This window comes from Equus przewalskii, chromosome 25 (assembly GCF_037783145.1).
Source record: "Equus przewalskii isolate Varuska chromosome 25, EquPr2, whole genome shotgun sequence".
NCBI classification, from domain to species: domain Eukaryota; kingdom Metazoa; phylum Chordata; class Mammalia; order Perissodactyla; family Equidae; genus Equus; species Equus przewalskii.
Genome location: NC_091855.1, coordinates 36,358,188 through 36,381,727, shown reverse-complemented (window position 1 = coordinate 36,381,727; position 23,540 = coordinate 36,358,188). Strand labels below are relative to the sequence as shown.

The 23,540-nt window shown below is 36.7% G+C and overlaps 1 protein-coding gene across 4 annotated transcripts in view; it reads right to left on the bottom strand.

The window, feature by feature from the left end:
- The window catches only part of PPP4R4 (protein phosphatase 4 regulatory subunit 4), a 107,838-nt gene that overhangs the window by 54,174 nt on the left and 30,124 nt on the right, over window positions 1-23,540 (bottom strand). For 2 of the 4 annotated variants that reach the window (XR_011533114.1, XM_070594490.1), the window contains exon 3: window positions 17,064-17,166. Coding sequence is in view for 1 of the 4 variants with exons in the window: in XM_070594490.1 (XP_070450591.1) it covers window positions 17,064-17,166 (103 nt within the window). In the remaining 3 variants the exon portion in view is untranslated. Of the gene's footprint in view, window positions 1-1,005; window positions 1,103-2,353; window positions 2,456-17,063; window positions 17,167-23,540 lie in introns of those variants that run through there. The other 2 variants (XM_070594489.1, XM_070594488.1) reach the window with 2 other exon arrangements.

The following is a 23,540-nucleotide window of genomic DNA, read 5'->3' as shown; positions in this document are numbered from 1 at the left end:
CTTGCAGCCATATAACAAAGTTTCCTATCTGTGATCTTAAGAAAATTAATTTTTCTGCATTATCTCCTAATATGTAAGATGTGAATTATAGTACTGTTTTCTTAGAGATTTAAATCATTTAAACAGAACTTTTACGATTTACCAACTTGTACTAACTGAGCATTAAATAACAACATTGTACATCCAGCTGTCTCCTCTCTGTACTGGGCTATCTACTAGGAATCTCATCTTGTCCACACCTGAACTGATGTCTCTCCAGAACTGCTCCTCCTCCAATCTTCATCTCTGTAAACAGTGAATGCCAACTGTGCCCTTCCAGCTGTCAGCCCAAAAACTTTGGGGTCATCCTTAACTCAGCTCTCAGTCCCTCACTTGCCACAATCAAACGACCCACCAATCCTGATCCAGAATCTGATCACTTATCACCTCTGCCACTACTACCCTGATCCAAGCCACCATCATTTCCAGCCTCAATTATTCCAACAACCTGTTAACTAGTCCCTGATCCCATCACTGCCCCTCTATCTATTCTCGATACAGCAGCCAGAGAGAGTCTTGTAAAGAATAAGTCAGATCATGTCACTTTCCTGCTCAAAACTTTCCAATGGCTTCCCATCCCACTCAAAGGAAAAGTCAAAGTCCTTTCAATGACTTTCAGAATCTGTTCCAAATTGCCCGTTTTCCCAGATTTCCACGCAGTTGGCTCCCTGATCTTTTTTAAGCTTCTATTCAAGTATGGCCTTTCCAACAAGCCCCTCCCTGGTGACTCTATTTTAACTGAAAGCCACTCCCTTGCCCCAGCTCTCACCATCCCCTTTACCGGTTTATTATCTCCATCATCCAACATCCAACACATTCACTTGTTTACGGTCTGTCTTCTACATCCACAACATAAGCTTCATGAGTGCAAGAAGTTTTGTCTGTTTTGTTCACAACCGTATCCCCAACTCCTAGCATACAGCAGGCATTCAACAAGTAATTGCTGGATGACTGAATAGCTCTTACCCTTCGACCTAAACTTTCTGCTCTTGATGCTCTCTCCCTTCACACACATTTTCCACATCTCCTAAAAGGTGGCTTCAAGAGATTTTGAGGTGAGTCCTAAAGATTAGGGATTGGCAGAATTAGACACAAGGAAAAGCAAAAATGGATCACAGAGAAATGCATCTTCAGTTCTCTTTCTATCACGTCAGTAAGGAGATGTTCCTGCCACCTTCTACTCCAGCATCTCTGGAACCATGTTCAAACCATGTGCCCAGACTCTTTGATTCTGCAGGGTGGGACCACTGCCAGTCACCACACTAGGAGATAACATGTCATTCCATAGTTGAAGAACAGATTCAAAGCCGTCAAGTATTTTGCTGAAATCCAGCGAGCTAGTAATTTGCAGCTAAGACTTAACTTTTGTCTGCCTGATGCCAAAGCTAAGCACTGAATTCTTCTCACAGATTCTGTTCTTCCATTCATCATTTACTAAGGCATAGCTTAAATCAATCCTAAGACTTCATGTGGTAGTGTGGGAGCTCTGGCAGTGGTTTTTCTGAGGCAAATGTTTATGTGGTTTGGTTAATTCCCAGAAAAGCTATCACACTTGAAGGTGGCTGCTTTTTGTTTTGTTTTGTTTTGAGCTTTTGTGTCACACACACATTATCTGACAAGTTTTTTCAAAACGGTCAATTACGTATCCTAAGAGTTCTTGGCTGAAAGAAAAAGAGAAGAAATGATAAGGTGCAAAGCAGAAGCAGCCAGTGGTCTCTGAAATCAGCCCTCCCATATCCCTTGTTTTACTGTGTCCAAAACAAACATTTGTTCCACACTAACAATTTTGGATTTGGAAAACACTTTTAAAAGATTTGATGTGGCCAGTATACATCACTTACAGGTTTCAGAAGCACAGCTTTTATTTAGAAACAAAAAGTACTTTGCAAAGAAATATTAGAATAAATTGTGAGGGCCACAATGTACAGTCCAGTTCACGTGATTCTGCCGTTTTAAGTTCCAAGAGACGTAATTCTGCCCCTCTTAAAGTCATTAAAGTCCTGGGTTTTGTACATATGCAAACTTTATGCAAAAGAAGAACATGAGAAGCTCTCCAACTTCATATCTTCTTACTGTATTACTTAGTCTTGACTCCCGCAGCAACATTTGCCCCAACTATTTTGCATTTAATTTTCGAAAAATCCTCAAGTCTTATCAGGATTTGGGTTTTTCTCTTGTTGTGCTGACTTCAACATCTGGGACTGTCCACTGTTAAGAAACCAGCACAGACTAAGAGATTTTATCACTGCTAAAAATCAATTGATTGCTAAACATATTTTTCTGAATCATATTACAATGAGAGTTTGATACTTACCAGTAAGTGCTCTCCTCCACAGAGTCACATCTCTGGACAAACAGAGTGAGATCCAGACTCTCTGGGTAAATAAGTGTGCATCCTCATGGACCTTGGAAGACACTGAAAAGTAAATTCCTCTATTGCTTAAGTGTATGCCTTAATGCCATTTACCGTTCCTCTTACATACTACTGTATGGCTGGCATTCCAACTTGATTTCCTCAAAATGAAATGAGACGTTTTATAAATGAGTTAACGGTATATTTCAATATTTAAAAAACGATTCCTATTCAAGGAACGAAAATATACTAGACACTTTTGTGTTTAAATTCACTCTTTAGTTAGCATGAGTGGTGCAAGAAAGCATTTTTTAAAACAATATAATACAGTCCTTGCAGAGGGAAGCTGTTCGGTCTCCAATAAATGCACATCATATACATCGAGAAGATGTTTCTCTTTACAATACACAACATAGAGAACCATTGAATACATCACTGGCTCATTCCAAAAGAGCACATATTTTGGATTCACACATTTGGAAACTACACTTATTGACTAAAACTGGTAAACACATTTACCATACACGGTGCTGGTTAAAGGTAAGGGAGCACTAAAATTACAAAGTATCTTCATATAGTTTTAGAGATAACATCACTGATTATTTTGAAATTAAATAACAGAGATTTAAATATTAAAATATTGAAGACCTAGGACATACAAAATATCTGGGGTTTTGAGGGTCATAAATGTGGGAAGTTTTAGTAACCAACAACAACAGTGACAGCTCTTTTCACTATCAAGTTATAATATTTATAAAAGACTTTAAAACTGACTTAAATACGAATAATTCTAACACGCCTTTAACAACTAACTATGATACCTCATTCTCTTCCCTATCACTGATTGCTACATTCCACACTATAGAAAAAGGTGGGGAGGACTAGTTGAGAGCACCGAAAATCAAAATCTGAGAGGGAAAATAAAGTGGAGATAGTAAACAGGAACAAAAGGGATGTTTTACACTTATTTAAATCTTGGTTCATGAGGAGGTACACATAAAAGTACTCCAAAAATCTTGTTCCACAAAGGAAATACCAACAGTAACTATCCTATGACTACCGCAAACGTGCAGCGAAGTGTCCTGCCGTGCAAATCACAAGGACACCACAACAAAGAAACGAATTTCAAGACTGTGGTTTTGAAACTGAACTTCTGGCTGGAATACCCTGCCAAGTCATCTTCACATATAATAAATTAGAATCATGTAATTGCAGGATTTAGGCTTAAAATATAAATAAAAAGCAATTTAAAACATTGCAAAGAAAGATGTGCTTATCAAAGGAATATCTATTTACTAGATACAGCAGCTGTAAGTAAGCATTTCCAATGATCTATTGGAGCCACATTTGATTAAATATTTTTTGAAAAAATTATAAACTGTTTTCTGGGGGGAAAAAGCAGCATTGGAAAGTAGGGCAAATTTCTATAAGCAAGTGGAAATAGAGCTTTCTTTCTAGTCAGTCACAGTCCTTTTCCCTCCTATCCTAATTTTCTCTAAAGTAGCCCAATGAAAATCTAATTCTGATAATATAATTTTAATTTCATTCACAGCTATTTATTAAGTAGTAACATCAAACTAAGTGTTCTGGGAAACTGGAGAAAAGTCAAAGACACAGTTCGCTACCTTTGAGAGACTCCTGTTGCTTACACACATTCAAACATTCAACACATATTCATTTAGTTGCATTCAAGGTACTGTGCTAGGTGCTGGAGACAGCAATGAGCAGAAGCAGCAACGCACCTGTTAACACTGCAGCTAAAGCCGCCACAAGAGCTAAGGATGGGAAGTACACGCTGCCACAAGAACATCCACCAGGTGACCTGATCTCCTCGGAGGAGGGGGGATCACTGAGAAGTGACAACTGGCCTGTGTGAAGAGAAAGAAGAAACCAGACAAAAGCTGGGATAGAGAGAGGTAGGAAAGCAAGAAAAGTAAGAAAGAAGGCAGTCCCAGCACTGAGAAGCAGGAAGGAGCATGGCAGCTGCAGCGCAACAGAAGGGGCTGAGGCTGGTCAAACAGTCGAAGCCCAAATTATATGGGGCCTCAGATGCATTAAGCAAGAGAATACTCAAACTGCAGTCTTAAATGCTTTGAAATAGCATGCTGACTATAAAGATGAAAGTGAATCAGAAAGTAGCGAGGTGGGGTGGACTGGGAGGGAGGTAGTGGGCGAGGATCTCTTGGGAAGCCATTACACACACCTGAGCAAAGCCTCATAGTAGCTTGGACTGGGGTGGGGGTAGTGCGGTTGGAGAGAGGTGGATGGATTCCAGAAACATTCAAGACATAAAATAAACAGGATTGTATGCATTAGTAGTAAAAGAACAGTATCAAGGATGACGCCCAAAGTCCTGGCTTGTAAACCAGACGGTTAACAGTGTCACCATTACCACAGGGGACACTGCAAGAAGCCCAGGTGTCGAGGGGAAATACCAGGAGCTCAGTTTTGGACTTTTTAACTTTGAGATGCCTTTAAGGCATCCAAGTAGAGATCATAAACAGGGAATTGTGTATACAGATCTGATACTCTGAAAAGGTCTGCTACAAACAGGAGAATTTATATGGAATAGATAGGCTTTATACAGATGATATTTAAAGGCTTGCATGTGGATGAGACTGCATACAGAGAAAACATAGACTGAAAGTGGAGATCCACTCTTGTAAACATAATTTCAGCCCAACAAGAGTGCTGAAGATCTCAAAGTTTAAATAAAGAGATCCATCACAAATGTTTTGAGAATATTTAATTTTAAGTTCTAGATTATTCCTAACACATCACTAAAAAACAATCAATTGGTCTGTGTCGGGGTGAGGGTGATCACAGGGTATGGTGGAGGGGTATATGCAGGTATACAAACAGAAACATTTGGGGCTAACATTATAAGATTAAATCAAAAAGGAGAAAACTTTTGTTGTTTTTTTGTTCGTTTTTCGGTGAGGAAGATTGGCCTTGAGCTAACATCTATTGCCAATCTTTGTCTTTTTGCTTGAGGAAGACTGTCCCTGAGCTAACATCCATGGCAATCTTCCTCTAGTTTGTAAGTGGGACGCCTCGACAGCATGGCTTGATGAGCAGTGTGTAGGTCTGTGCCCAAGATCTGAACCCATGAACCCCGGGCTGCCGAAGCGGAGTGTGCAAACTTAACCACTACGCCACCAGGCCAGCACTGAAAATTTTAAAAAGGAGAGCTGCTTCTTTCAGTAATAGCAGACTAGGTAATTCTAATCAGCTCTCCTGATGAGGATAATTTAGAAACCTGGACAAAATATAAAAATCATCTGCATACTGGGGCTACCCCCATGGCCAAGTGGTTAAAGTTCCACATGCTCCACTACAGCAGCCCAGGTTCACGGGTTCAGATCCTGGGCATGGACATACTCCATCCATCAGCCATGCTGTGGTGGCATCCCACATAAAAAAAATGGAGGAGGACTGGCACAGATGTTAGCTCAGGGACAATCTTCCTCAAGCATAAAGAGGAAGATGGGCAACAGATGTTAGCTCAGGGACAACCTTCCTCACCAAAAAAAAAATCATCTGCATAAAGGCATACGGAAACTAACAAAGTTATCCCTCCAAAACTAAAAAATTACCCATTCTAGATTACCCATTACTAGAAAAATTACCCATCCAAGATGTAACAGACAATGGAATTCCAGAAAGGTGAGCATGTAATTTAGGGCCTATTTTTCCCCTGGGGCCATTTCCTGGTTCTACAAAAGGCTCCTGAGAGGCTGAGAGCTTAAGTGACTTTTCTGACAGCCTTGCAGAGGCCCTCCCCTGGGACAGAATAAGGGTTATCCCGAAGGTGACTGGCCTTCACAGGGAGAGCAGCCCAGCTTCCAATCATTCAATACCTGAAACTGGATTAAGTGAGATTTTATTGCTAAGCAGTTAAGTGGCTGCCAGAAGAAAACATATTCCTTTCTAGAGAAGGACATCACCCTAGGCCTCAAACTATTTCTGCAAATAATTTATCAAATACAAGATCAAATACACAATCAATAATATCCAGGCGCATGAAGAGAGAAGACAATATGAATGAGAACCAGTAGAAGCAACAGAAAATAGAAATGCACCCAAAGGGGCTCCAGGTATTGGTGATATCTGATACATACCTGGTTCAAGAGGATAAAAAGATACAATTGGAATTACAACAGAAAATTCTAAGATTTTTTTTTCTTAAAAAAAGGATGTGGTAGATTTTTAAAAGAGCTAACTAGAAATTCTAGACCAGAAACATATAATCAAAATCAAAATTAGGTTAGACACAGATGAATTAGTGAATGGAATACGGGTCAGGATAAAACACTCAGAATGAATCACAAAGAGAACAGAAGAGAAGGTAAAAGAGGTGGAAGATACTATGAAAAGGTCTAACATATGTGAAATTGGAGTCCTAGAAGGAGAGCAGAGCAGATTATTAGGCAGAAGCATATTTGAAAAATGTCTGAAGAGATAATGATCAGGTAATCTTAGTACAGCTGTTCTCCAAGAGGTATACAGAGTTATTTGCATTTATCTAATGATAACGACGCTGAGCATCTTTTCTTATGCTTATTGGCCATCCACAAATCTTCTTTGGTGAAGTTCACATTTTCGCCCATTTAAAAATTTGATTGTGTTTCTATTACTGAGTTTTAAGAGCTCTTTATGTATTCTGAACACGTCATTCACTAGGTATGTGATTTATAAATATTTTCTCCCATTCTATAACTTGTCTTTTCATTCTCTTAACAGTATCTTCTGAACAGTCAAAATTTTAAATTTTCATGAGGTCACATTTATCAAATTTTTCTCCTATGGATCATGCTTTTAGTGTCATACATAATAAACCTTTGCCTGACCCTAGGTCACAAAGATTTTCTCTTACGTTTTCTTGCAGAAGTTTTTACAATTTTAGTTTTTAACTTTTAGGTTTATGATCTATTTTGAGTTAATTTTTGTATATGGTACAAGGTATAGACTTTTTTCCCAACTGACCCAGCACCATTTGTTGAAAAGACTATCATCTCTACACTGAATTGCCTCTGCACCTGTGTTGAAATCAATGTATGTGTGGGATTTTCTTCTCTATATATGTCCCACTGATTTGTCTTTATACCAATATCACACAGTCTTAATTGCTGTAGCTGTATATTATGTCTCAAAATCAGGTAGTAAAAGTCCTCCAACTTTGTTCCTCTTTCTCAAAGGTATTTTGGCTATTCTTGGTCATTTGAATTTTCACATGAATTTAAGAATTAGCTTGTCACTTCCTACAAAAAAAAAAAAGAGAGAGAGAGAGGAAAAAAATCTAACTTGCTGGAATTTTGATTATTTTGCACTAATCAATGCTGAGAACTGACATCTAACAATATTGAGTCTTCTGATCCATGAACATGGTGTATCTTTCCATTCACTTAGTTCTCATATTATTTCTCTCAGCAATGTCCTACACTTTTCAGTAAACAGGTCTTACATATCGTTTATCAGATTGATCCCTAAATATTACACACTTTAAAGCTACAGAGATAGTTTAAGAAAAAGTTCAATTTCCAATTGCCTGTTGCTAGTATGTAGAAATACAATTGATTTGTATATTGACCCTGTATCCTGCAACCTTTCCATACTCATGTAGTTCTAGTTTTTTCCTTTTGTTGATTCCATCATAGATGATAATGTTATGTGACAAAAAGAGACAGCTTTACTTCTTTCTATGCAACGTGGATGCCTTTCATTTCTTTTCATTGCCTTATTGCACTGGCTACAACAGCCAGTACAGTGCTGAACAAACGTGGTAAGAGTAGACACTCTTGGCACGTTCCTGATCTTAGAGGAAAGCATTCAGTCTTTCACCTTTAAGTATGATTTACCTGTATGTTTTTCACAAGGAAACTCCTGTGTATCCCTAGTTTGCTGCGTTCAGGAATGATTGTTGGATTTGTCAATACTTTCCCTACCTCTACTGAAATAATCAGATGATGATTTTTTTTTTTTTAGTTTGTTGATATGATGACATATTGATTAGTTTTAAAATATTGAACCAACCCTAAATTCCTGAGCTAAACCCCAATTGGTCATGAAGTATTATCCCTTTTATATATTGCTGGATTTGCTTTGCTGCTTTTCAGAAGATGTTTGCATCTAAGTTCATAAGGGATAAACATCTACAGGGTTTTTTTGTAATGTCTATGTCTCATTTAAATGAGTATTAGGGTAATGCTGGTCTCATAGAATGACTTGTGAAGTTCTTACTTCCTCCTCTATTTCTGGAAGAATTTGTCTAGAATTATTATTTCTGGTGCTCTTCATTGCTTCACGTAAATCCAATTTCCATCTGGTATCACATTACTTCTACCTAAAGAACTTTCCTTTCCACTTCTTGTAGTATAAGTCTGGTACAAAGAATCCTTTCAACTTCTGTTTGTCTAAAAAAAAAAATAGCATTTTGCCTTCATCCTTGACAGATATCGTCACTGGGTGCAGATTTCTTGTTGACTTGTGTTTGCTTTTTCTTTCAGTACTTCTAATATGACATTCTATTGTCTCTGGTCTGTCTAGCTTCTGACCAGAAGTCTGCTTTGTCTTGCCTTTGTTCCTCTGTATGTAATGTTTCTTTTGTCTCTGACTGCTCCCACGATTGTCTCTTACTTGTTATTTTCAGCAGTTTGATCCTGATGTGCCTAGGCGGGGTGTGTGTATTTATTCTGCTTGGGGTCCTCTGAGCTTCTTGGATCTTTGGTTTGTTGTCATTCACTAATTTCAGAAAAGTCTTGGCCATTACTTCTTCAAATAGTTCTTTTTCCCTGTTTTCTCATTCTGGGACATCAATTACATGTATATTAGATCACTTTACCCTGTCTCAAAGCCATCCGATGCTCTCTTCTATTTTTTTCTCATTCTTTTTTACCTTCGTGTTTCAATTTGGATAATTTCTACCTTCAAGTTCACTGATTCTTTCCCCAGCTGGGTCCAAACTACTGATAAGCCTGTTGAAGGAATGCTTACCTCTGATATCATCCTTTTTGTTTCTAGCATTTTCAATTGTTTTATAGTTTCCATCGTTCTGCTGAATTTCCCTATACATCCAGGCATGTTGTTCTGAGAAGGTGGGCAGTGTTGTATTCCTGTCCCCCAGCAGCAGCCAATCATCGCCTCACCTGCATCAGCAAAAGCCAATCTCTCCAGTCTCCTGCCTGCCCCCCAAGGCAAGGAGGCTTCTGAAAAAGAGCTTGCAAGTGAGTGCAAAGGTCTCTTGTGTCTGCAACTCCAAGTTATTTTAAATTGATATGCTAGCTCACAGTCAACCTTTAAAAACTCATCACAATATTAGCTCATTTTTTTCTAACAACCTTATGTGGTGGCCACTTCTTCCTCCTCTACTGTGTCAAAAGTCAATGTGCCTGTGTCTCATCTTTCTTCAGAGGGGCTGCTGCTCTTTTGAATTGTTTATTTGGTTGCCTTGTGACCACCTCTAACAGGCTAAAGTTATACTTACTTGGATTTTGTGAATAACCCACTGTTATTAAAATGGGAGTGATGTTTTCTTGCACATTCCTACATCCTAACAAGAAATGGAACTGACTGCTTTGTTTTTGAGCCCTGAATCTTCCTTACCTCTCTTACAAGCTTAATTATGCATTTAACAGAATGCTCATTGTACTTTATCTAGACTTTCTATATGTTCTGATTTGGGAAAATTTTCTAGGATATTTAGCTCACCACACCGCCAAAAGGTTAGCTAATTCATAAAGTTTTAAATTAAACATTACACACCTTTATTACAGTGAAGTATGTAAATATCTTCTTTGTTTTATAATTTTGCCAGGATTGTAAATATTTTTATTTACATGACCCTTTGTATCACTCAAATGCCTAAAACCAGAAACAATATTCAAGTAGTAACAGTGGTTCTATTATCACAGAAATAAAAGATTTCCTATTAAGAGTTTCAGAAGTTCCAGGTCATTTTTATTCTAAGTAAGGTAAAAATAACACACGACTGAAGGACTATGAAGCGCGTGTGAGAACACTGGTCTCCACGAGAACTTACTAAGAGACAGTGTTTTGAGGTCTATCAGGAATATCGGCTAATATAACGTTTCATATATGCCCACAAAAACGATATGCTCAGTAAATGTTTCCATCGAATTTAATTATTTTTGTAAAATAATTAATGATGCTAACCTATTTCATCCTTAAACACAAATAGATATACATAAAAAGGAAAAGACATAACACAGACATTACTTTCTAAATTCACTGAGGTCAACGTACTTTTACTTTTGAGCTGTAAACCACAGAACACAAGAGGACTTTGTATCATCTGTTCATGCTCTCTAATTTCTTTGGTTAACACTACCTCTCTTTCTTTTTCTTAGTGAACTAGAAAAATGGTTATGTAATTTTATGCTTCCTAGCCCATAAAACCTCCTAGGAAGGTCAATTCTGACCCTGATGACTGTTTTCCATCAACTTACATCACAGAAATTATTTCACTTTCTTCCTCACCTTCCTTCATATCAGAGTGTCCCTAAATGCTTAGTTTGTCAATAGAGTGCTATACTCTCCCGTGGGCTTTTTATGACCTGTGGGGTGTCTGGAACATCATGTCTTGCTTATTATGTATAAAAGTGTTGCTTTCACAAAATCCTTTTGCTTTTCTCAGAACTTAACTTTTAACTTATCTCAGAAAACATCACCTACAGGGAGAAAGACACGTACTTTCATTTTTGAGCAGCAAACCAAAGGAAAAAGCAATTTGTATTATCTGTTAATGCTCTTTAATTCCTTTAGTTAAGACTATTTCTTTTTTTGGTGAACTGTAAGAATAAATTATATAATTTCATGCTTCCTAGAAACCTCCCAACAAAATATTCATAGTCAAAACACTGAACTTTTTAAGCCTAGATTTTCTCAACCGTACAACGAGAATACATCCATCCTGTGGAGTTGTTATAAGAAGTTTAAAAGGACGGGTCTAAAGCTTTGAGCACTGTGCCTGGCCCACACTGAGTGTTCCTCACATTATTATTGCTTATCCACACATCTGTGCCGCTTGAAATAGGACTTAAAAAGTAAGTAAAGTTAAGCTTTTTATTCACAAATATCTTTATTTACACAGTAAAGTCTTTCTATAAAAATCTGAAAATAAGGGGGCTGGCCCTGTGGCCGAGTGGTTAAGTTCGCGCGCTCCGCTGCAGGCGGCCCAGTGTTTCGTTGGTTCGAATCCTGGGCGCAGACATGGCACTGCTCACCAAACCACGCTGAGGCAGCATCCCACATGCCACAACTAGAAGGATCCACAACGAAGAATATACAACCATGTACTGGGGGGCTTTGGGGGAAAAAAGAAAAAAATAAAATCTTTAAAAAAAAAAAATCTGAAAATAAGATCTTTTTAGAAAATTTCCCTATATTCAGTAGATATAAAATACTCAATCACATTGGGAGAAACTTGTGGCATTTTCTAATATTTCCATAAATGAAAAAAAAGTCATGCAAAATTAATAAAAGTAGAACTAATGCATCTTTTCAGAATCGGAAGACTGGTAGACCACACCTACTGATCTCAAATTACCAAATTTCATATTGATTATGCTTCTTTGATCCTTTCCTTATCATGTATCTCTCCCACTCCCCCAGAAAAGGTCTCTCTAGGAACAGGAATCAGCATTATATCACTCCACTGATATCATGTCTTTACTTCTCATCCAAGAATACCATCAGTGGATCAGGCCAATGTGTCATCGATCTTCCAGGGAGACACTTACTGTCTCAGAACATTAAGTTCAATCAATGCTCACTTTAAAACTATTTTTGAGTGCCTAGTATTTGCCAAGCACTGTTCTAGGTTCACGGGATATCGCAATAAACCAGACTGACAAAGATTCTGCCTTCAAGGAAGAAGGGGAAAAGAATGGTAGGTGATGAGGTCAGAAAACTAGACACAGTCATTTAAGAGTACGGTAAGAAGTTTTATTCTATTTGAAATGGGAAGTTATTAGCTTCCTGTGGCTGCTATAATAAATTACCGCAAACTGAGTGGCTTAAAGCAACAGAGATTTATTCACTTACAGTTCTGCAGGCCATAAGTCTCAATCAGTATCACTCAGCCAAAATCAAAGTGTTGGCAAGGCCGCACTCCCTCTGGAGGCACTGGAACAGAACCTGTTCCTTGCCTCGTCCAGCTCCTGGTAGTTGCTCACATCCCTTGGTTTATGACTGTATCGCCCCAGTCTCCGACTCTGTCTTCACATGGCCTTCTCTTCTGTGTCTGTGTCAGATCTCCCTCTGCTCTCCTCTTATAATACATGTGATGGCACTTAGGGCCCACTGGATAATCTCTCTATCTCAAAATCCTTAATTACATCTTCAAAAACTCTTTTTCTAAATAAGGAAACATTTATAGGTTCCAGGGATCAGGACCTGATATCTTGGGAGGCCATCATTCTGCCTACACACCACTTATGTAATTTTCCTGCAAGAAGAAGATGTGATTGATGCTTTTAAAAGATTTCTCTGAAGAAAAAAAGTAACTATGTGTGAGCAAGTTACTCAACTAAGTTGTTTCTTCCTCCAGCAAGTGACACTTACAGAACTGCTGTGAGCAATCGAAGAGACAAAAATGCATAAAATGTTTGACAGAATTCAGTCCCTGACACATAGTAAGACCTCAAGAAATGTTAGCTATAGCTATTTTTATCTGTTCCTGACATTGCACATTTTCTATTACATAATTTTATGCCATATATTTTGGTTCCCAAAATAAGTGAAGAAACAATTAAAAGGATTCAGTAACTAAACAGTTAGAGACTTCTGTGCACTTCATTGTAAAGGAGTCACCAGTGTTACGTGTTGTAATTATATCATTACCATTTTAAATTTTACAAAGGACCACGTTTCAGAAATGTATCTTGACAATCAAATTCTTTCATTTCTAGATAACCAGAAGTTTAAGTCAAATACTGAAATCTAACATTTAAGATTTCAATTAAATATATTATGGAAAATAATTCAAACAATCAGTAAAGACCACAGAAAAAGATCTATTTCTTTTTGAAAAGATACCCTAGGATTAAATCATATAACATGGATATATTATAACAACTATATTTAAAAGTGGCTCCATATCTAGGGAATCTAAATTGGAGGTCAAAATATTTCTTTTCTGGATTCCAATTTAAATTTAACCTTGAGAAGAGTGGCTTAATTGCATCATCATTCACTGTCCACTTCAGATGAAATTTAGAAAGCAAACTGTAGAAATACTACGGATTAGCTCAGTTCTAATCCTGACTCTCTTTCTGCCATTTTATTTTTAATCTTAAATTACTTCACCTTTAATACAGTAAAAATAGCAACCTATTTTAAAAACGATTTTTCAGTTAATACATTATTGTAAGGATGAAACAAAAATGCAATTAAAAAAACAAAAACGAAAATATCATTGATGAAATTTTATAATACACAAGGCTAGAAACATCTCCCTCATCACTTTATCTGATGTTCTTTCTACAACCTGCTTATACTGCTGTTATAAATGTGGTAATAATCTTGGAAATGATTCACTTCTTACATAAAATATTTATTGTTCCTACCTTTAAACTCTCTGGAAGCAAATCATTCATAGAAGATTAGTATTAGGAAGTACTCAAACTATTTTTCCCCATGGATTTAATAAACTATCAACCAAGATGCTCAAAACCAAGCAGAACCATACGGATGCTCAAGCCAGATACCTGGAAGCCACCTCTCACTTCCCACATCCAGTCCGTTAGGAAGTTCGCCTCATTCCACCTCAATAAACATTACCTCGGATATATCCACCACTCTCTACTGTCCTGATCCCAGCCACCTTCAAACATCACGAGGACTAGTGCTGTAGCTTCCTAATCCTCCCCCTCCAATCCACTCTCCACACAATTATGAAAACGATCACTGTAAAATGTAAATGGGGTAAGTCCCTTCCTTGCTTAAAGCTCTCAAATGGTTTTCCACTGTCCTAAGAAAGGACAACTCTTGTATCTCCGTCACTGACCATCTCTCTAACCTCTTCTCAAGTCACACCCCACCACCACCCACTGGATTCCAGCTGTACATGCTTCTTTCAATTCCCCCAGGCTCTTTCATCTGAGGGCCATCTGCTGCTCTCTCTGCCCGGGCCACTCATTCCTGAGTCTTCAAAGGTTGCTTCCTCCTGTTCCTTCAGTTTTCAGCTCCTCAAAGAGGCTTTCCTTGACCTCCCAAAGCAGAGGAGGTACCCCCGCCCCACCCCAGTCACGGTGTCCTGTTCTGTACACTCACTCACTTGTTGAACGTCTGCTTCCCCTCCTCTGGACCGTAACCTCCTTGAGAGCAAGTTCTCTGTTCACCTCTGTTTTCTCAGTGCTTAGAACAGTGCCTGGCACATGGTACGCATTTATGAATGAATGAGAATGTCAATATTACTAAAAGCTCATTTGTATTACAAGGTTGCTTTTTTATGAAACTAACTAAGAAATTATGGCAAAAGTGAATAAAGTGGCTATGTGCGATTTTTGTCATGGTTTTATCACTTGAAAGTAACCACTCACAGAGGCAAGGCAGAATTAAACAAGGTGCTAACTATGAGTACCAATACATATTAACAACTGGACACAATGATTTAAAAATGGTCTGCACATAAACATAGCTTTTATAATTTGACATGCACTGCTTAAATGTTTAGCTGCCTACATTATATAGTAACCCCCCTATAAAAGCCATTATTATTGCCCCATAAAGTTCTTCCTCCTTGCTTAATTCTTCAGCATTTTTACATAAGGTCCAACGATACAATTAGATACTTTGCCATGCTTGTTGTTTTCTACAGCCTTTAGGCCTTCCTGACATACAATCTAATCTGGGACAGCCTTCTACCTTTTTTGTATCTTTTTTAGTACAGGGCAAGATAAATGAGAGTCCTAAATAAACGGTTGCTTGTTGATTAACTAAAGAAATGGATCAAATCATTCAGCAATAAATAAAAGTTTTCTTAATACATACTCATTAGTATACATTTTCTTTATATCCATTTATTCAGTTAATCTTCTGTATTACAGATTAATTTTAATTACTTTAAAAGCTTATTAAAATCATATCTTCCATAACTCAGTTATATAGTTTCAGCAGATACATTTGATTCTTTGTATAAATATGCTCTATATATGAGTGTATAATATTCTTTATATATTCCCATGAAATTAAGATTTTTGGGGAGTTATTATTTAACTAACTTTACTGTGAACTCATTAGTAAAGGGATTTTTTCAAAATAATTTAGAGACCTCTAGAGGTCAATACTCTATCCTTCATTGTTTATTCTTGCTTTGCGAAACTTTAGACATTCAGTACGCTGCCTATGGACCAGATCCAGCCTGTTCAACACAGAGTGTATAGTATGCTCAGTATTTTTAGCTTTAAATCTAATTTACTTACACACAATAACTCCTTAGTCAAGAGCACTAACCACCTGTTCCCTTCTACTGTTGTTTCACTGGCACTTGCAGGTATCACGCTATCAAGCAGTTAACATCACTGAAGTTGAATGCGAAATTAAACCTGGACTGTGCAGACCTAATTCCACTGAAACTATGGCATGATGCTGAGAACAACACATAGGAAAAAGCTTGACTCATTTTTGAATCACACAGAATGCCAAAATTAACATCTCAATTCATCATTGTAACCAGTAAAAAAATTCATATTGCCTGAATAGAAATGTGAGCATCTCATAAAAATAACATGGTACGTCACTGATCCAAATGACGGTAACTGGAACCATGCCACATATGCCTAAAAATAAACCCAAGGACACACTAATAATTACAGTATTTTAAATATGTATAAATTAACCAAAAAATAATGAAAAAGTTATAACCAAACAAAAAGTCAAAGCAAAGTATACAAAACTCACTACTAGCAAACATAATCCCCATTAGTCTGTGACCTCCCTGAGTCCATTAGCAGGTAAGCTCCCTGAGGACACATGGATTGTTGTCTGTTTGTTCATTCAAGTTCTTATAAAGAATAGCACTTTGCACACAGGTACAAATAAGTAAATATTATGTATTAAATATTTAATATAGATACTAATAATAAATATTAAATAGTCAAGAGGAAAGAATGTCCTAGTACATCAAATATTTTTGTTTAAAGCAGGAAAACTAATTCTGAAGAATTTAGGAAGCAATAAAATAAATATAAAACTAACATCGTGATGGCCACAATTCGGTCTTTATTCAATTTATTCTTTAGAAGTCACCACAGAGTCATTATTAGAAATATCAGTTAAGTTATATTATCAATATTGTAGAATACTATTAATATAGATTTATGTCAACAGAATACCAAATAAGATAGGTATGATTTTGTAGGACTAATTAAGATTCTTTTTTTTTGAGCTAGTGAAAAACTAACCTTATTAAAATGTCTCTACCAAGAAAATGACTAAAGAAATCGTTCTAAGTTAAGATCTGGATTTCTCCTTTCCCATCAGCTAATTTCCCTAGTTTCACTATAATTCAAATGTGGATCACAGTATTTCCTCCACTCAATGATCAGGTACAAAAGATCAGCCATCAAAGCTCTGCAATTTCCTCCTGACAATGACAACATGCTACTAGGAAAAAAAAGGTAAATTTAAATCTTATTTTGCACCAACTTACTCTAACTTTTGGCAAGACTCTCCGAAGCGTCTCAGCTGGATTCTGTCGCATCAAACATGGAAGATTTGCAATCACACTTGTTCCTTGGATATCTTGACCAGCGCTTTCGAAGAAAACAGAAATTTAAAATTTGTGATTAAAAGCTGAATTCCTGGTTTACAATTATAAAAAGTGGGGTTTAAATTGAAAATGACTACTTTTAATGATAAACACTCAGACTTCTGACAAAGTTGTAAACACATCATCTGGATACAAAAATAAAACCAGAACTGAAATTTCATTAAGTAAATCTTTTAACAAATGCATGAGAATATTAATTATGCTTATGCTAAAACAAGATTCTCTATCTACACACACGTTGTAAGTTGAAAAGTCTTGAAGACTGTTATTAAATAGTCATTTTAAAATTCTACCTTATTTTTTTCCTGTGACCTGCCAGTTTGCTGTACTTTATTAAAAAACATAAGTGGTAAAATTTCACTGTGGTAAAATATTAATAATCACAACAACAGCAGGGACAGCAACAGAATCAACTACAGCAGAATCATACAACTACCTATTGCACTAGCCTGACTCTATGAGTTGCCAGAAACTTCTTAAAGATATATTCAAGATTCTTAAAAGTCAGTAGGATATATTTATACAGTACATTTTTTTTTCTGTCTGCTTTTTCTCCCCAAATGCCCCCAGTACATAGTTATATATTGTAGTTGTGGGTCCTTCTAGTTGTGGCACATGGGACGCCGCCTCAGCACGACCTGATGAGCCGTGCCATGTCCGCACCCAGGATCCGAACCAGCGAAACCCTGGGCCCCCGAAGCGGAGCCCACGAACTTAACCACTCGGCCACGGGGCCAGCCCCTATACAGTACCTTTTTGACATAACATTCATTAGGTCAGTAAGGCTTTACCAAAATAATTTCAGTGATACTCTAGTGGTCTAATATACCTTAGAAAAGGTGTCCAACTCTTCTGAAAAACCATTTCCATGCAAAAAAGCTCTTTGCTTTTAAAACATAAACTAAGTGACATAGTTGTGCAAGCACCTGAAATATACATATAAAAGATGCTGGTAAATGTGGTATCACCTCAGAGGAAAGTTTCACCTGTTCTTAACTGATATCAATTTAAATGCTAATTGCTGATGCCATAATATTTACTTATCTTAATTAAAATTATTTTTACTCAGCTCTTCAGATGGGACTATTTGTTATTATATGTACACAGACTTTAACATGATTTTTAAAGGTTTTTTAAAGTATGATATACTCGCTTCAGAGTTGTATAAGTCCTGTTAAGAAGAAGCATGTTCTGACTGTAAGTGAAGCTTCCCCGCTGTGAAGAAAGCTCTTTTTCCCTGTTGCAGTATGGCAGGCTGTAAACTACAGGTCAGCACAATCATTCCTCTCTTCTCACCACTCTCTAAGTGAACTCTTTAAAAGACAAAGTCAAGAAAGGGACTGAAATAGAGGACCCAGGCCAAGATGGGGAGAAGATCAGAAAAGGAAAATTTAGGTTGCATATAAAAATACTACCTGCAGTGGGTTTAATGGTGGTCCCCCGTAAAATATGTCTACACCCTAATCTTAGAACCTATGAATGGTGTCTTAACTTGCAAAAGGCTCTTGAGATGAAGAGATCATCTTGGATTATCCAAGTAGGCTATAAACCCAACAACAAGTTTCCTTAAAAGAGACAGACAGACAGAAGGCAATGTGACCACAGAGCAGAGACTGGAGAGATGCTGCCACAAGTCACAGAATGCTGACAACCACTAGAAGCCGGAAGAGGCAAAGAAAAGATTCTGCCCTAGAGCCCTGCTGACATCTTGACCTTGACTGAGCAACACTGATCTCAGACTTCTGGCCTCGAGAACCAGGACGGAATAAATTTCTGTTGCTTTAAGCCATCCAGTTTGTGGTCATTTGCTACGGCCACAGGAAACAAACAGACTACTAAAGAACTGAGGAAGAGAAGAAATATCTGCGACAGTAATGCTGCATATGACAACACCTAGCTCAGAGCACAGGTTCAATAAATGTCTCTTAAAAGGATGGATGAATGAACAGCTCACTGAGTGAAGTGATGTCAAGGATATTTAATATTGAACACTTGGTGAATTTTATTCACTAACTTTGCAATCAGGAAGAAAAACCAATACGATCTCTAATAATTCCTCACAGATATGAAGACAAAGCATGGCATGAAAGAAACAAAAAAAGAACAGAAAACAAAAAATAAAATGGTAGACTTAAGCCCCCAAATATCAATAATTACATTAAATGTAAATGGTCTAAATGCATCAATTAAAAGACAGGGATTGGTAGAGTGGATTAAAATACATGACTGAACTAAATGCAGCCTACAAGAAACTAATTTCAAATATAACAATATCAGCAGGTTGAAAGCAAAGGACAGAAAATGATATACCATAGAAATGTGAATCAAAGGAAAACAGGAGTGGCTATATTAGTATCAGATAAAGTAGACTTCAGAGAAAAGAAAATCACCAGAGACAGACCAGGACACTATACAGTGATAAAAGAGGAAATCCACCAAGAAGACATAACAATCCTAAATGAGAATATACCAAACAGAGTTGCAAAATATGTAAAGCAAAAATTAATGAAACTCAAAGGAGAAATAGACAAATACACAGGTAGATGGAGATTTCCACACCCCTCTCTCAACAATTAATGGAACAACTAGACAGAAAATCATCAAGGATATAGAAGAAGTCACAACACCATCAACCAACAAGATCTAACTGACATTTATAGAATAATCCATCAAACAACAGCAGAATACACATTCTTTTCAAGTGTCTAAAGAACATATATTAAGAAAGACCACACCTTGGGCCACATAACAATCCTCAACAAATTTTTAAAAATTGAAATCACACATAGAGTTTTCTCTGACCACAATGGAGTCAAACTAGAAATCAGTAATAGATATGTCCCACATATTAAAATTTGTGGGACACAAAGTACAGAGACAGAATTTATAACACTAATGCATACATCAGAGAAGAGGAAAAATCTCAAACCAATAGCCTAACTTTCCACCTCAAGAACCTGGAAGAACAAAATAATCAAAATGCGAGCAGAGGAAGGAAATAATGAAGAGCATAAATCAATGAAATAAAAACATAAAACAATAGAGAAAATAAACAAAACAAAGACCTGGTTCTTTTAAAGGATCAATAAAATTGACTAACCTCTAGCAAAACTGACAAAGAAAAGATGAGCGAAGAAACAAATTACCACTATCAGTATTGAAACAGGGTACATCACTACAGACCCTGCAGACATCAAAAGGATAATAAGAGAATGCTATGAATAATTCTACACACAAATTTGACAACTTAAACAAAATGGACCAATTCCTCACAAAACACAAACTGCTACAACTCATCCAATTTGAAGGGCACCATTTGAATAGTCCTACAACTATTTAAAAAACTGAATTCCTATTTTAAAATGCCTAAAAAAAATCTCCGGGCCCAGACAGTTTCACTGAAGAATTCTACCCAACATTTAATGAGGAACTCATAGTACTCGACACAAGCTCTTCCAGAAAACAGAAGAGAAGGGAACACTGCCTAAATCACTTGATGAAACTGCTATTACATTGATATCAAAACCAGGCAAAGACAAGAGAAAACGTACAGAACAAAATCCCCCATGAATATAGATGCAAAAATCCTTAACAAAATACCAGCAAATAAAATACAGTAATATATAAAAGGAAGAATTATCCACCATGATCAAATGGGGTTACCCCAGGGATGTAAGGCTGGTTCAATATTTGAAATCAGCGTAATCTATCATACTAACCAGTTAAAGAAGAAAACTATAACATGATCATATCAATCAATGCAAAAAAAAACCATTTGACAAATTTCAACAAAAACACTGAAATTAAAAATACAGCATCATTTACAATCACTCAGAAAAATGACAAAAAAAATAACAAAAGTAAAAGACATGCTGAAAACTACAAAATGTTAATAAAAGAAATCAAAGGAAATCGAAATAACTAGAGAGACATACTTTGCTCACAGATTGGGAAATTCAACATAGGAAAGATGTGAATTCTCCCAAATCAGTGTATAAGTTTTACACAATTCCTATCAAAATCCCAACAAGACATAGACAATATTTTTCTAAAATTTATATGGAAAGGCAACGAAACTAGAACAGCTAAAACAATTTTTAAAAAGAAGAATAAACTGGAAAACATCTGTCTACTCAATTTTAAGACTTATTACATAGCCGCAGTAACCAAGACTGCATGGTATTGGCAGAGGGATAGACACATAAATCAATGCAACAGAAAAGAGAACCCAGAAACAGACCTCCACAAATACGCCTGACTGATTTTTGACAGAGGGGCAAAGGTGATTCAGTGGAGAAGCCTTTTCAGCAAATGGTGCTGGAGCAACTGGAACCCACAGGCAAGAAAAGAAAGAACCTTGACCTAAGCCTTACATTAACTCAAAACAAATCACAGACTTAAATGTAAAACTATAAAACTTTCAGAAAAAAACACAGGAGAAAATCTTCTAAATCTAGGGCTAGGCAAAGAGTTCTTAAACTTGACACCAAAACCATGATCTATAAAAGGAAAAAACTGGTAAATTGGACTTCACCGAAACTAAAAACTGTGAAACTGTGAAAGACTCTGTTAAAGAGGATGAAAAGACAAGCCACAGACTGGAAGAAAATATTTGCAAACTAAATGTCTGACAAAGGCCTTGTATATCTAGAGAATAAAAAGAACTCTTGAAACTCAACAGTAATAAAGCACATAATCCAATGAGAAAATAGGCAAAAGACATGAAGAGACATTTTACTGAAGATGATATACAGACTAAATAAGCACATGAAAAGATGTTTAACCTCATTAACCATAGGAAAATGTAAAGTAAAATGACAATATCACTAGACGTTTATGAGAATGGCTAAAATTAAAAATAATACCAAAAAAATGAAAAGAAACTGGGTCATTCATTCATTGCTGGTGGAAATGTAAACTGGTACAGCCACTCTAGAAAACAATTTTTCAGTTTCTTAAAAATAAAGATTCAATAACATACAACCCAGCAATTGCACTCTCGGGCATTAATCCCAAATAAATGAAAACTTACATTCACATAAAAATCTGTGGATGAATGTTTACAGCAAATTTATTTGAACCAAAAAAATGTAAACAACCCATATGTCCTTAAATGGGTAAATGGTTAAACAAACTGTGGTACATCCATACCATGGAATGCTGCTCAATAAAAAGGAACAAAGTATTGATAGATGCAAGAACTTGATGAATCTCCAGAGAATTATGCTGAGTGAAAAAAGCCAACCCAAAAAGGTTACATACTGTATGACTCCATTTATATAACATTCTTGAAGTGATAAAATTATACAAGTGGAGAACAGATTAGTGGTTTCCAGGGTTTATTAAGGATAGGCATGGGGCAGGAAGGAAATGGATGTGACTATGAGAGTGTAACATGAGGGATCCTGGGGTGATGGAAATCTTACCTATCTTAATTGTATCAATGTCAATATCCTTATTGTGATATTATTACTAAGTTTTTCAAGATAGTACTATAAGAGAAACGAGGAAAAGGGTACATGGGTATCTCTATTATTTCTTACAACTATATGTGAATCTATATCTAAATAAGTTTAATTTTAAAATAGCAATATGACAGAATTTTTAAAAAACACATATGAACATCTTAATAGTTGTAGAAATCTGATAAATCCAACATTCATTCATGATTTAAAACTATCAGCAAACCCAGGGGCCAGCCCCATGACCTAGTGGTTAAGTTCGGCATGCTCCACTTTGGCAGCCCGGGTTAGGTTCCTGGGCACAGATCTACACCACTCAGCAGTGGCTATGCTGTGGCAGGCGACCAACATACAAAATAGAGAAAGAGTGGCACAGATGTTAGCTCAGGGCAAATCTTCCTCAAGCAAAAAGAGGAAGATTGTCAACAGATGTTAGCTGAGGGCAAATCTTCCTCAGCAAAAAAAAAAAAACAAAAACAAAAAGAAAACCTATCAGCAAACCCAAAATTCCTAGATAAAGAATGCCTTTCAGGTAAAGGGCATCTATGAAAAACTTACAGCTAACATCATACTTAAGGGTGAAAGAATGAATGATGCTTTCTCCCTAACCAGGAACAAGGCAAAGATGTTCACCATTATCACTTCTATTCAGCATTGTGTTGGAGGTTTGAGCTAGTGCAATAAGGCAATAAAAAGAAATTAAAGGCTTACAGATTGCAAAGGAAGAAGTTAAATTTTCTTTATTCACAGACAACATGATTGTCTGTGGCAAAAAGCCGAAGAAAGGTACAAAATAGCTAGAGCTAATTCATAAGTCCAGCACTACAGCAGGATACAAGGTCCATATACGAAAGTCAACTGCATGTCTACATACCTGAAAGGAAGAATCATGAAC